At 37.9% G+C, this 14,463-nt stretch overlaps 1 protein-coding gene across 3 annotated transcripts in view; it reads left to right on the top strand.

Annotated features, from left to right (window-relative positions):
• Positions 1-14,463, top strand: part of LOC109397492 (protein spire) — a 648,107-nt gene that overhangs the window by 395,123 nt on the left and 238,521 nt on the right. For all 3 annotated transcript variants that reach the window (XM_062850305.1, XM_062850306.1, XM_062850307.1), the window contains exon 5: positions 8,057-8,251. In XM_062850305.1, coding sequence (XP_062706289.1) covers positions 8,057-8,251 — 195 coding nt within the window. The remainder of the gene's footprint in view (positions 1-8,056; positions 8,252-14,463) is intronic.

The following is a 14,463-nucleotide window of genomic DNA, read 5'->3' as shown; positions in this document are numbered from 1 at the left end:
CATTCGCTAACTATGAACACTCCCAAAGATTGCCCGAATACCATTATTGGTTGACAGAATGTTCCAGTCCCAAAACAAAATCAGCGGCCAGGCGGTGATGAGCAAGGCAAGTGGGATGCTTTTTTAATTTTGCATCCAACACCACCCAATCACCTCGTCGCGGTGCCGAAATTCATTAAGTCGTTACGATTCCCAACCAAACCTCACTAACATTATATATGTCTTGTAAGCGTAGGCAAACAGCGACGACTTCAATTAGCGCTATTTATGACTTGCTCTATACACAACAAACTTACTACAAAACAAATCGCAGCAGCGATTTATATACAATTGGGCTTGACATTTTTATCACAAGATTCAACGGTTTTTACGATTTCGATTTCTGATCGCGAGATACACGATTTTGAATGCACTTCCCATTACGATCTGTGGTTTACTGGGTAGTTTCTACGAGAAATTTTGCATTTCCCAGAAATTCTTCGAAAACTCTGTTAGGAGTTTCTTCGGCAATTCTTCTAGGAGTTCCTTTGGGAATTCCTCCAGATTTTTTTTTGTGAAAATTCCGCCAGGAGTTTATTTTAATCGCTCTGTGAATTTCCTTAATCTTATTTTTTTTTCTACAGATAAATCTTTCGGAAAGCACTCCATGGTTTTTTAAAGAAATTCCTCCAGAAGTTCCAAAAAGATTTTTTCCAGGAATTTCTACGAAGTATTTCCTTCAGGAATTCTTTCAGGACATCTCTAGGAATTCCCCTAGGTTTGCCTTCACTCTTGTAGTTCGTTCACGGATTCCTCCAGGAGTTCCTACATTTCTTTTTCCCAAAATTCCTTCGGAAAACTCTGCAGTAATGTCTTTTATTTTTTTGAATTCTCCAACAAAGTCTCTAGGAAGACCTTCCTGAATACTCTTATAAATTCCTGTAGAAACACCTTGAGAATATTCCCAGGAGTTTTTTTTTAATTTCTCCGGGGAGTTTTTTCGAATATAGCTTCTCGAGTTTCTTCTAAAATTTTCCCAAAAATTTCTTCGGGAATTTCTCCAGTATTTATTTGGAGAATCCTATTGAAATTTCAAAGAGACGAACCGGCAAAGGGCTGGAAGTCTCTATAATAAAGATGAATCAATGAATCAATCAATTCTTTTTCAAAAATCGTAATCCTTCAGGATTGTCTTCTTCTTTTTTTTGGGAATTCCAGTAGTTTTTTTTGGAAGTCACTTGTAATGTATCTTCAATAATTCCTCCAAAAATTCTTTCTGTAAATCTTGCAGGAGTTACTTCGATAATGTATCAAAAAAAAAAAGACATCGAAAACCCCCTAGAGTTTTTTTTTTAGCACACTCCCTAAAATTTTAAAGGAATTTTCCAGGAATTCCTTCGGAAAATCATTTTTCTGGGAAATTTCCCTGGTAATTTCACCGAGAGTTCTGCCAGGAATTCCCCCAAGATTTTCTGAGACAGTTCTTTCAAAAGGCTCCGGGTCATTTGACCGATCGCCATTTGGCCGAATGCCGTTTGGCCGAACGCCATTTGGCCGAAAGGGTCATTTGACCGAATGCCGTTTGGCCGAAAAAGGAATGATTAACTTTAGTGACCATGCACCCGTTCCCAGCCTCACTATAACTTGATAAAACAGCCTATGAGCCAAAGAAGGAAAAATCTTTGATTAAATATAGACAGTTTGAATGCCAACTAATCCCTGAATAACAAAACTAGAAAGAATAGCCTATTATTAAAAGAAGGAAATATTTCTGATGACTGAATGTCGAAAACTTCTTCTGAATTATTTTGATCACGATTCGGCCAAACTTCATTCGGCCAAATGACCCATTCGGCCAGATGGCGTTGGGCCAAATGGCGTTCGGCCAAACGGCATTCGGCCAAATGGCCGGACACCCTTTCAAAATGTGTCTCCGGGAAGTTCTCCAGAACTTCCTGCATTAGTTTACTCTAGAATTCATCCAGGATTTTTTCTAGGAGCTCCTTCAGGAATTTCTCCACGGTAAACTCGTTCGGTAATTCCTCATGGATATCGGGTATTGTACCATTTGGGCGGGTGTACCTATTTTGATCACTTGCCGTTATAACTAAGTCAATTTCAAACCGATTCATTTGAAATTTTGTATAGAGTTAGATACTGTACGTGCCTAACTCTATACAAAATTTCAAATCAATCCGTTTGAAATTGACTTAGTTATAGCGGCAAGTGCCCAAAATAGATACACCTGCCCAAACAGTACAAGACCCTCCTTCGTAAATTTAATCAGGAGTTTTTTCAGGATTTTCTCATGAAGTTCTTTAGGTATTGTTTCTAGAAATTTCTTCGGGAACTTATCTGATATTTTTTCCAAGATTTTGTTCCGCGGATCTTTCAGGGATTTCTTTGGAAAACTCTCCTGAACTTCTTAGCGGAGTTCCGTTGAGAATTCAACTAAACAGAGTTCCAACGATGCATCCGAAAATTCTTCTTAGATTTCCCAGGGTAATTGCTTCTGGAGTTCCTTCGGAAACTTCCCCAGAACTTGTTCCAGGTGATCCTTTGTGGTTCCCTCTGGACTTCTCTCAATAGTTCCATATAAAATTCCCCCAGGAATTCCTTCGTGTATTCCTCCAGTGGTCCTTCTGGCATTCCTCCAATACTTCCTTCAAGCATTCCACTTGGAGTTCCTCCGGGCATTGCCCCAAGTGTTCCTTCGGGCATGAATAAATTTCCAAAAGAATTTCCAGAGGAAGTGCCGATCGTAATCCTGGAGGAATTCCCAATAAATCTCGTTTGGGAATACCCGATGAAACTCCTGGGAGATTTCTCAATGGAATTTTTAGGAAAATCTTGATAGAACGCAATCTTGAAGAATACTCAATTTGGCTACCTGAAAGAATTCCCTAATGGGACTCTTGCAGTAGTTCTCGAAGAAGGACCTGGTGATTGTTAAGGAACTGAGGATACTTCTTAGTAAGCATCGGAAAAAGCTCTTAAAAATATTCATATAGAAACTCTTGAAAGAATCTATAAAAAAAACTACTGGAGTGATATCCAGTGCCACTTCTGGTTGAATCCTAGATAGAAATCTGGAACAATGCCTGAAGAAACTCCTGGAGAAATTTCCAATGAAACTTCTGGAAGAATCCCCAATAGAACAACAGGAGAAATTGAAAAATTAACATCTAGAAAAAAAAAATTACAAATATTTGAGAAGTTTTTAATCGGGTGGTGATCGGACGCGATTTGTAGTTAAGCGCCGTTGGACTTCTCTTCTTCATTTAATTTGAAGCTAGATGCTGAAAAATCATAAAGAAAATTTTGAAGGAACGATAAAAGAAATTCCCGTAAGAAAGCTAAGAAACTCTCGAAGAAACTCTTGCCAAGAATTCATCAAGGAATTCCAGGAGAAATTCTCAATGCAATCACTGGAGAAATTCCCAAAGGAGTTCTGAGAAAAATTACCGATCGGCATTCCTGAAGAACACTCGATGAATCTTCTGAAGGAACCCCAAATGGATCTTCTGGAAAGATTCCCTAATAACGGAATAAGGATTTATTGTCGGAGGATCTCCTGGAGGAAATTTCCAAAGAAACTCTTGAAAAAGTCCCGAATTATCGAAGATACTTTTTAACCAAATTAATTTAACATGGAACTCTTAGAGTGAATCCTGAAGATTTTTTTGGAGAGTTATAAAAAACTCTTTGAGAAATTCACAGTGGAGAAGTCCCAAATAATATCCCAAATCCCAAATGGTGAAATCCACGAATACAAAGTTGGGAATTTCTGCTAAAATATCTCAGAATGGGTTCTGCTGGAATCCAAGAGCGAAGCAAACCATTCAATGGTAAGTTTTTTTTGTATCTTTATTAACGAGATTTTTAGCCCTAGGCTAGTTCATCTCGTCAATGCACTATGGGGCGGCTCCATACAAACAGGTGGCCAAAAATATTTTCACGTCAATTTTATAATGTCTTGCTCCTATTCGTAGGGTTTATGCCTGAAAAAATATGAAAAACGTTTTGAACATGTTGTTTTAACACGACGTTTCAGAAGCAAAGTGAAGAGACCGCTTTTTTTCATTCAGACCGGTCGCGTCGTCGTCGTCGTCAATTTGAATGTGCACATCGTCGTACCCGTGTATAGTTGTAGCGTTTCAGTGTGATTTCGGAGAAGAGGCCTGTTAGTGGAAGATGCTGCAGCACATACGCACTGGACACTTCGAAGGATGTTTATTGGTGAGCTCTTTCCATTAAATCATAATAATTAATGCTACAGGATGTATAAAATTCTGCTCTGGTTTTTGTGTATTTATCTAACTAATATTGAAAAGTTCGTCACGTCATGTGTCGGCGCTAGTTTTCAATGCACATTCAGTTGATAATGAATATTTTTCTTTTATTTTTCGCATTTACACACAAATTTAAATGGTTCGTCATCTTCGGTGTCGACATTTGTAATACTTTAGTCAAAATGAATAAATGTTTTGACTCAAGTAAAGGTTGCATGAATCAAATCACTTACCAAAGTGAATCCAAATCATGTGACTCTCCCCTCCCTACTAACAAAAACTCCTTCCCGTGACAGTCGTGGAGAAGATGAGGTGATCTCGGTCTCTAGTAGCAACGTACGTCACACTAACATTCCTTTCCTTCCTCGATGACCGTAAGGACGTGGCCGGCGCCGTTATTGACTAATAAAGTCTGGAATTCTCGAACTGTGCACATTGAGAGCGGTAGCTACTCCCAAGCTCCGTTTGTTGGTTCCTTGTGCAATTTCGATTGTTCTGGTCAATCACGGAGTAGCAACTACGAATTGTACGGTCATCTATGCTCATGCATGCTCATGCTCATGTTGTTTTAACACGACGTTTCAAACAACATACAATTATAAGGGCATTGCATACTTTTAGGCGTTTAAGGTTTTCTGTTCCTTTTTACAAAACGTACTCCAATTCGTACACACGCTTCGCTAAGAGATCCAAGACCAGATTTAGACTTCACTATGATTGATCTACCGAGAAAAACGGACATGACGACCAAATGTTTCCTCAGAGGTATTTAATGGCCAATAGAAAGATTTTATACAGCAATATCTCAATCATCGCCGACAACTTGATTGGAATTGCAGAATAGCAGCTAGTAGCAGCCAAATTTGATTTCAATGTCTCCCAGGGATCCTAAACAAATACATAGAAGTAGTCCCGAAGCGAAACTTTGCGAAACTTTTTTTGTATAGAACGGTTTGTATAAAGAAAATTTGATTTTTTTTTGATGTGGTATCATTTAATAGTTTTACAATCAATATTTCTACGTCTGATACGTCTTTCGAAAGGTTTGTAAGTAAGCTTTTAGGAACTACTTTAAAAGAATGACATTTTTCATTTAAGCCAAAGATATGTAAAGTTGAACATTTTATTCGTTTTACCAAAACTTGGCAATGGTCTCATTCTGCTACCAATATCTCGATAAGTATAGGGATTAGCAAACTCATATTCTAGAGTTTACTGGTCCAAGTGGTCTACTTTCAACTACTGAAGCTAAATCTCAAATTGAATAAAGTCAATTTTCGATTTTTGGCCACCTGAATCCCCTTAGTGCAATGGTAAGTTTGTGGAACCACCAACGATAGAAATTTCAAAGTCTCCGCATATAATCTATGATTCACCGCAGCGACTGCTGAAAACTTTGCTAATTGGGCTCCGGCTACAGAAATTCAATTCCGATTGCGATTACTTAAGATGCCAGTACACAGTTGTTAACTTCATTGATGGGAAAAATCTGCAAATGTCACTTGCAGAGATTTACTTAATTCGAGGAATTTGACCTTGATAGCGAAACAATGTTCTTCATTTTCCAGAGTAGTGAGCTCCTCTAGCAACTGACTGTCTCCATAAAAAGTAAATTATTTCAGATGAAGCATGTGGGTTGACTGTGCCATCGTCAAAAATAATGGAACAATTACGATCACTTTCTGTTATACAACCAGAAGACTTTATGTACCGGAGCGGCGGGGGTCGACAAACGTACATGAACCCAAATCCTAATTTACCTTTCAATCTTTAAGCTCATTTGTCTTCCAAAATGATTCACCCTCAACTTACTTTTGGTTTCATCGTGATTGTTTCTACGCGGAACCGGCTCAATAAACACTCAACAACTACTTTTAGTTACGCGCGCGCGTGCGCCATGTAGTCATATTTTCTCGCAAAATGGAACCATCTGTTGTAAAATGGAAGCAAATAAATCATAACACCTCCAACACACTTTGGGAATCTGAAGTGGATTCCGTCCGCCCGTCCGGCCATCCGGTCGGTTTATTGACGGTCGCAATCATAAGTACGTCTACCACCATTATTCCGGTGAAGTTGGTTGCTGGTTATTTATTGGAGTCTGTTTAGGATCGGATCCAAATTTGTCTGCGGTTCGGGGTGTGCAGGAGGAGATGCTTTTGCTGAGATTGCTGTACCTAGGTATGAACAACTTTTTTGAATAGGTAGGTAGGCTTTCAACACCCAGCCAAGCCGCCCCCCCGGTTCCTACAGTTGAGCGTGGTGATTCGGTTATGATGGTTTGTTTACTACCGGAATTACTATTGCAACCACTAAACGAAGGTAAGAGACTGATGTGTAGTGTAGGTACAATGCTGCTGATTGAGATGTCAATGTGAAGTGAAGTGCTTTTTCACGGTTGATTTCGAGTTGTTCATGCGCGAGTTGTGAACGTGTGGAATTTGTGAAGGGTTGTAATTAATGCAAGTCAGTGGGTTTTCAGTTGGATATTTGCTGGGAAGTGGAATAACGATGGGCACACTTGACAAACGATGAGAATGCAATCGAACAAGTTATGATTTAGTTCCGGAAGAGGCAAGACACCAAACTTGCTTTGAAGAATTTCAACGTTATGTTGCTGGTAATCAGAACGAGTTGCTCATTGAGAACTGCAGCAAAGTATTTACTGAAAACTTAGTGCAGTATACCTAACATAAATGTTTTATACCTCATATTCACAAGCTCGCACGTTTCCTTTAAGTGAAGTAAGATCGCCTCCTATTTAGCATAACTTGAATGCACAATAAAACGGTTCTCCAAGATCATTCGCACGCTTGTTCCGCACATGGTGACATATCTCCAATCTCCGTGTTCCCGTTACGTAGAGACCCCCTCGTAACAAACGGAGAGTTTATGTAATTCTATAAACCTCTTGCTTACTTTTGTCACCGCTGCCATGCCATCCTCATCATCTCGTTGTTGGCCAGCAGAAGATTTCCCGCACAACTCGATGCAAGAAGTTGAAAAGACGCATATCGCATTTGTGTGCAGTTATGTGGCGGCTGTTACATCAGCATGACAACCTTTTTGTGCCCTTGTCCCACTGGGTAAAAAGTTGATGTTTCCGCCAACAAACAAAGGGAAACACAAAACATTGAAAGCCTTCCAGCCATCCAGCTAAACCAGTTGAATCCCGGACGGACAACGCCGTCGGGGACGACGGATAAAAGTGCTCACCTATGCAGCTCATCTTCTTTCGAGATGGTTGGCAGCTACAGTACCTTCTGCAGTGCGAACAATGGCTATCGCGTTTCGTTTATCGCAACTTAACTATCGAAAGAGATTTTTCAGCGTGATTCCAGTAACGAGCCAACAAGCTAAGTAAGAGTTGTATCAATTCTTCTCTCGTTAATCACTTGACAAAGGGTTTCGCTATATGATGGGGCTTGTTTCAATGTGCTTTGCTAAATGAGGGAAATGTCTTTTATTTGTAACCATAAATATTTAATCTTTTGAGTTTCGGCTCCGCGAAGCGCAGTACGCCTTTGAGCATCAAAAAGATTATGGTAAAAATGCCAGGACATGTTCAAAATTGATCTAAAACTCGGAGAATATGAGTAAATACGCAAGAAAGTAAGGCCTAGTTGTGTACATTCCTTGTTTTCGTCGTCCTTTGAATTGGATGACCAGCCCATTGGAGTCTGCCGTATTAATGCACTGTTTAATTTCTTATTGCATAAATTGCTCTTCATTACTTCAAATCTAATTTTCCCATTCTTTTCTTTTTTCATCCTTTTCCATTTCAGTTTTGCTCGTCACGTGTTTCGCCCTCGAAACCGGAGGACCACTACCGGGCCGTGTGCCGTGCGTTGGCCACCGAAACCCTAGAGTTAAGAACGTTCCTACAGCGGGTGTGCCAGGGCGATGCCGAAGTGCTCCGGCTCAAGGCCCAGGCGGAAACGTCGGGCAAGGTGCTGGAGAAGATCCACTTCAACGACTGGGTGAGTACCACTTGTGGGGTCGATTTTATTTTGATACAATGTGCATGTACAAAAGGTGGGCGCGGCGCAATGCAATGGGCGGAATTACCAAACGTCACTCACTCGCACATTGATAAAGATCCTCTTGGGGCGGTACCGACTTATTAAATATGTTTGACCAATTAAACGCCCATTAAATGTTTATATTGAAGCTCTATATCAATGAAACGCTGTCGTCAGTCGTCATCATCGTCTTCGTCGTTGTCAATTCAATAAAAAATTTTACCTCGATGAGTTGATACTGCTAATCTCTCCCTTCTACGAAGAAAGTTTTGGGGGTGAGTATCCGTTTCTGTGTACGGAGAGACAAATCCATATAAAAATCAGCGTGGTATGGTTCATGCAATAGGAATCCTAAATTTAGAATGTAATTTTCACTCACTATACCTTAGATTTGCAGCGGTTATTCAAGTCTACACAATTATAAAATGTTTGATCTTATCACCTGTAACAAAAAAAACTCCATCATATCGCACACATTATTTCATCAGTTTATAAATTTACAGCTTGCTCTTAGTATGAAGCTCGCATTCCATGAGACAAGAATTTCTTCAATGTAAAAATCAGTACAATAGCAGAGACATTTTTTGCTGTGTACATACACAATTAAAAAATGTTACAGCATATAACCTCTAGCAAAGGGACTCCGTCATATCACACACATTTTCTGTTTAAAAAATTACAGCTTGTTCTCAGTATGAAACATGTATTCAACATTACATACAATAAATTCTCTAATGTGAAATTCAGCGAAGTAAAATAAAAATTTGTATGCAAAATTTATTACGTCAGGTATAATATTCAGAAATTTTTGCTGTGTGTTAGAACTCTAACCGATTACTTGACCAATCTAATACATATGACGATAATGTAATTTTGCATGACATGCAATTTACATTCACGCTAAACTTAATTCACACGGCGCACTTAATCATAGGTTCTAAAAGATGAAGTTTTAAGATTGTCAAAAATGACGGGAGTATTGATGCACGTTAAAATGATTTGGCCACAAGTCAATTCTAATAGTTTGTTGAACTAATATATACATATCGGAGTCACGATCTGGTTTCTGGCGAAATAAGTCTCTGGTTGATAGCAAAATTTCAGTTGAATATCTGGCGAGACCCTGAGAACCTCTGTGTTTTGATCCCTAAAAGACTGCTATGATTTTTTTTGTTAAATATTCATTTTGAAAGATTTCTAGAGAGTTTAAAATTTAAAAAAAAAATATTTCAAATAGTTCTGTTTACAGACCTTGAAAATACCTCTTGAAATATCCCAGAAATTCCCAGAAAAATAGTAACATAGATCCAGCATGATTTGTAATGAATTATTTTAAAGGGGAATAACATGTACCTTGAAAATAATGGTCATATTCCTTTTGAATTTCTTAAACGAAAATTTAAAATATGTTCCAACATTCATTCTTAGATTTTCGGTAATGAGGATATCCTTGATAGATTGATTTTTTTTCTATCCAATGAGTTCTTTGGCATTCTTTGGAAATTCATTAAAGATTTGATTGTACACTTCACATTGCTCTCAGTCATTCAGGTTGTTGGTCGATTCAATAATTGAGTATTTTTCATCAAATTCATTCAGAACTGTCGCGGTGCACTGAGCAAGGCTTCTCGATGCACCAAGTGCTCCGCGGTGCACGATCTGAAAACCCCTGTTCTAATTCATATTTACGGTAAGTGTAGTTTCCAGAATTACATTTTGCGTACACATATTAATATTTTTCATCAATTTAGCAGAAATATAAACAAAATAAAAATTCAATATCATCTGAATTACATCTAAGCGAGGTGAATATGCTCAAATTTACTCTGGGTGGGGTTTTTAACGATCAATGATACATTTGTTTTTAAGGGCCCATATAGCCGAGGCGGTAAAGGCACGGGTATTCAGCATGACCATGCTGAGGGTGACGGGTTCGATTCCCGGTCGGTCCAGGATCTTTTCGTAAAGGAAATTTCCTTGACTTCCTTGGGCATAGAGTATCTTCGTGCCTGCCACACGATATACACATGCAAAATGGTCATTGGCAGAGGAAGCTCTCAGTTAATAACTGTGGAAGTGCTCATAGAACACTAAGCTGAGAAGCAGGCTTTGTCCCAGTGAGGACGTTATGCCAAGAAGAGAGGAGAGGATACATTTGTTTTATTATTTGGCACTCACATTTCGTTAACAGCAATGTGTAATGAGGGCATATATATTCAATTTTAGTCGTAGTGTGGAAATAGCGCAGTCATTTTTTTTTCATAAAAAGCGTTTGATACTGAAATGTTGTTTCTCAAATTTTGTGAGGGGGGTTTGCTTTTACACAATTTTTTCACTTCAAAACTTTCACGAACATTTTGGGTTAAAATCTGACTAGTAGGAGTGTTCTGGAATTTCAGAAATATTTGCAATTGAAAGCAGAAGCCGTAAAAGCAGGCCTTCCCAACCTTTCGAGATCGCAAGCCGCAGGTTAGACGCCCTTTCAGATGGTGGGCTAGAAATTCAAATTTGGTAATCGGTAAATTTTAATTCCATAAGAAATCTGCCTTTGATCAGTCAAATAGCATCATTGTAGGAAAAAAAAGAAGAATACTCGAAAAATTATCATCTTTGCGTTTTATGTACGTACATTTCCATGACAAATTTGTTCCCAGCCAACAAATTGATTCACATAACCATGCTACAACTGTTCTAAGTGAACTCTTATCCGTCCAAAACACATTGTATAAGATGCACCAAATATGCTCTATTCGCACAAATTTGGAGGCCATATACGTACATTTTGAGAAAACCACTTTGAGTTATACAATTTCAGGTGAATTCATTTGGCATGTAATATAACTTCGTATTATAACTTTGCTTGGCAATATATATAATTTCATTTTGGCTTGTTCAAATAAAAAACAAGTTTTCAAGCCTCGATTTTTCAACCTGCAGCTTATTAAGCAGATACCCTACCACTGTGTCAATCACCGACTGTTGGAGGATGTGAAATTTAAGCAATTATAAACAATTAGAAGGTTGGTCTGATTGGCTACATGTACCAGTATTGGGTGATAAAACTGTGCATTCAAACCCAGCCAAACAAATTGGTTGATGTTACTCTGTCGCAACCCAGTAATGCGGATATTTATTCGATCAAAAAAAATGTTTAAAATGCACAGATTTGCTCTATCCGTAAAAATTAAGGAGGTCATACGTGCATATTAACAACATCATTTTGAAAAATATAATTCTAGGCGAATTCATTCGGAGTATTATATAATTTCAAATATAACTTGGTTTGAGCCTTTATATGATTTCGTTTTCACAAACAATAAAACAACAACAAGTCGTGTCCGACTCTTGTTAAAAAGTGTGAATATTAGTAAAAAAAGTGATAAAAATACAAGCAAAGTATGAAATATATTTTGTTTTTTTTTCGTAAATCCTTTAATTATGCTGACGTCAAGCTGTGCAGCAGAAACTGATTGCAAAACCGTTCAGGGAACGTGAGAAAAATCCTCTAGAACAGCGCACCTGGTGATCCGCGATAAGGCTGGAATGGTATTTGCAAAGGCTGCTCTGGAGCTGCCAGTAGAACATTCAGGTAGGTGAATGTAATGAACTCGCCTGCATCTGCACTTATGTGATTTAAACGATGCGCCTAGTGAAATAGTCTTTATTTTCATCATCCACTGGCTCTCCAATTACATCCCCTTGCCGTATAATTTCATTTTTACAAATATGAACCCATATATAATCTCGCATTAGAGATTACAATAGAGTCGCAACAAATGCATTTGAAGTTGTTGAAGAATGTCAAGTTGAAGTTGTATAAATGTTAACGCAAAGTTGAAGTTACTAATGCTGCCAAATGGAATCCGATGAAATTGTGAGATTCTTATACGATTCCACCTAATTTGATATTGCACCTTATATAATTCTAACTTATTTTGTTCATTAATGTAACTTAAGACTAACATCGTTATACGACTACTGGTTTGCTGGGTTATGTTTATGTGGTTAATTTTCGGTTTCTTTAAATTTTGTGTTTTATTCTGAATTTCTTGTCGAGTCCTGTTATTAAAATTAACTGGAATATTTCAATGTTTCGTATGTGTTTATTAGTTTTTCCAGATGTTGTATATTCTGAAATAAACTTCTGAAGCTCTACACTTATATTTTCAGATCTCATGTTTATTTCGGATGCTCGTAAACTTGACACATTTTTAATTATGAATTTCAAATAACTCAACGTACATATGTACAGATGGGTAAATTATTGGTTAAATTGGAAAAGAAATCCACGGCTCAGGTGAGATTTGAACTCACGACCCTTATTGGCTAGACAAGTGTTTTACCAACTAAGCTACCGAGCCAATTAATGACCCGGCAACTTAGTTGTCATAAGGTTCAATTCTAATCTCATCGATCTATATCATCTTCTCCTAAACCCCAAATATAACCAACGTTAAGTTATTTGAAATTCATAATATTAGCGAAAATTTGCACTTTGAGTGAGTCGTTTTCGAGCATCTACCTCTACGTAGTTATCCGTCGTATCAAACAGAATGCGAACGACGCGTTTGATCGCTTTCCAGGTAGCAATTGTTCTTCCTCTACAAGTGGTTGGGGAAGCGGTGCCTGTACGATGGGCAAACAGTTTCAAACAATAAACAAATCGCTTTCGCTCTTCGTAATGTACAACAGAGATGGTTATAGGGTATCGCGCCACTTGGGCGGTGGCTTCTATATTCGTCTGTTTTCCACTATAACTCAGTCAATTTTGAACCAATTGACTTGAAATGTTGTACACGGGTAGATACTATACCTATCTCACCACATTCCAAAAGTTGTGTCAATTGGTTCAAATTTGACTGAGTCATAGTGGAAAATAGACGAATATAGAAGCCACTGCCCAAGTGGCGCGATTCCCTATTTGCGGTTTAGAGGAAGATGATATAGATCGATGAGATTACAGTCGACTCTCCACATGTCGATGTTCTACATCTCGATATCTCTCCCTATCTCGATGGTTTGGTCGGTCCCTTCAATCTGCATACATTTTATCTTTCTATATGTCGATATTTCCTTATCTCGATATCTCTCTATCTCGATGTGATCTCGTTCGTTTTTGTTCAAGATTTTCTCTCCATATGTCGATATGCCCGTTTTTACAGGTTGCTAGATCTAGTTTCTTAGGTGCAAAACATTCTGTGAATGTGAAGTGACATCTGTTTGTTGACGGGTTTTCCTAGTTACGCACGATTTTTCAATCTAGTGTGCATTACAAAATTGTTCTTGAGTTCGATCTCTCCCTATCTCGATGGTCCCTTCACTATCGAGATATACAGAGTCAACTGTATAATTGAACCTTATGTCAACTAAGTTGCCGGGTCATTAATTGGTTCGGTAGCTTAGTTGGTAAAGCAATGGTCTAGCGAATATTTGAAATTCATAATTGACCACACGGATTGGTATTATCGAAAATTTGCACTTTGAGTGAGTCACGTTTTTAAATTATTTATTTTTTTATTTTTTCATTTATTTTTTTTATTTATTTTTTAATATCGCCGTTGAAAAACATAAATTTGTCTTTGAATTCCTGTTGAAATCTAGAAGCTACTACTATAATATCGAAACTTTGAAATGTTAGCTAGGATTAACCCTCTAATACCCAAATTTTTGATTTTGATCTAAATATCATTTTTCGTCATCTAAAATCGATTTAAACAAGTTTTGGAATATGATTCTTTTTAATTCTCGATTTCATGAATTTCAGTTTTTGATTTTTCTAATTTTTATTTTTGAACATCCCCACACTTTTATATTTTTCCTGGAAGCCAATTTGGGGAACGGATTTTTTGAGATATATATAAATTTAAGATGGCGGCCGAAATCAATATGGCCGACCAAACTTTTTATAACTGCAAAGAGTACCTCTATCTTTTCTCTTTTCAACAACATTTAGTTTTCAAGTGGTGTCTGGCGAAACTTTCGAGTTATAACGGTTTAAATGAGCCAACAATTGACCAAAATCGGGGGGTCCGCCAAAATGCTTGTGGCTCTAACTAACGGGGGGTTCACCAATTTGATTAACCAAATGCATTTTCCTTACTTTTTTGGGGAGGACTTTCAGAAAATCGCCACCTTAAACATTTTTGAAGACATGGTGTAAATAGTGTGAC

This window comes from Aedes albopictus, chromosome 2, assembly GCF_035046485.1.
Source record: "Aedes albopictus strain Foshan chromosome 2, AalbF5, whole genome shotgun sequence".
Taxonomy (NCBI): Eukaryota; Metazoa; Arthropoda; class Insecta; order Diptera; family Culicidae; genus Aedes; species Aedes albopictus.
This window is presented reverse-complemented; position numbering and strand designations above follow the sequence as displayed.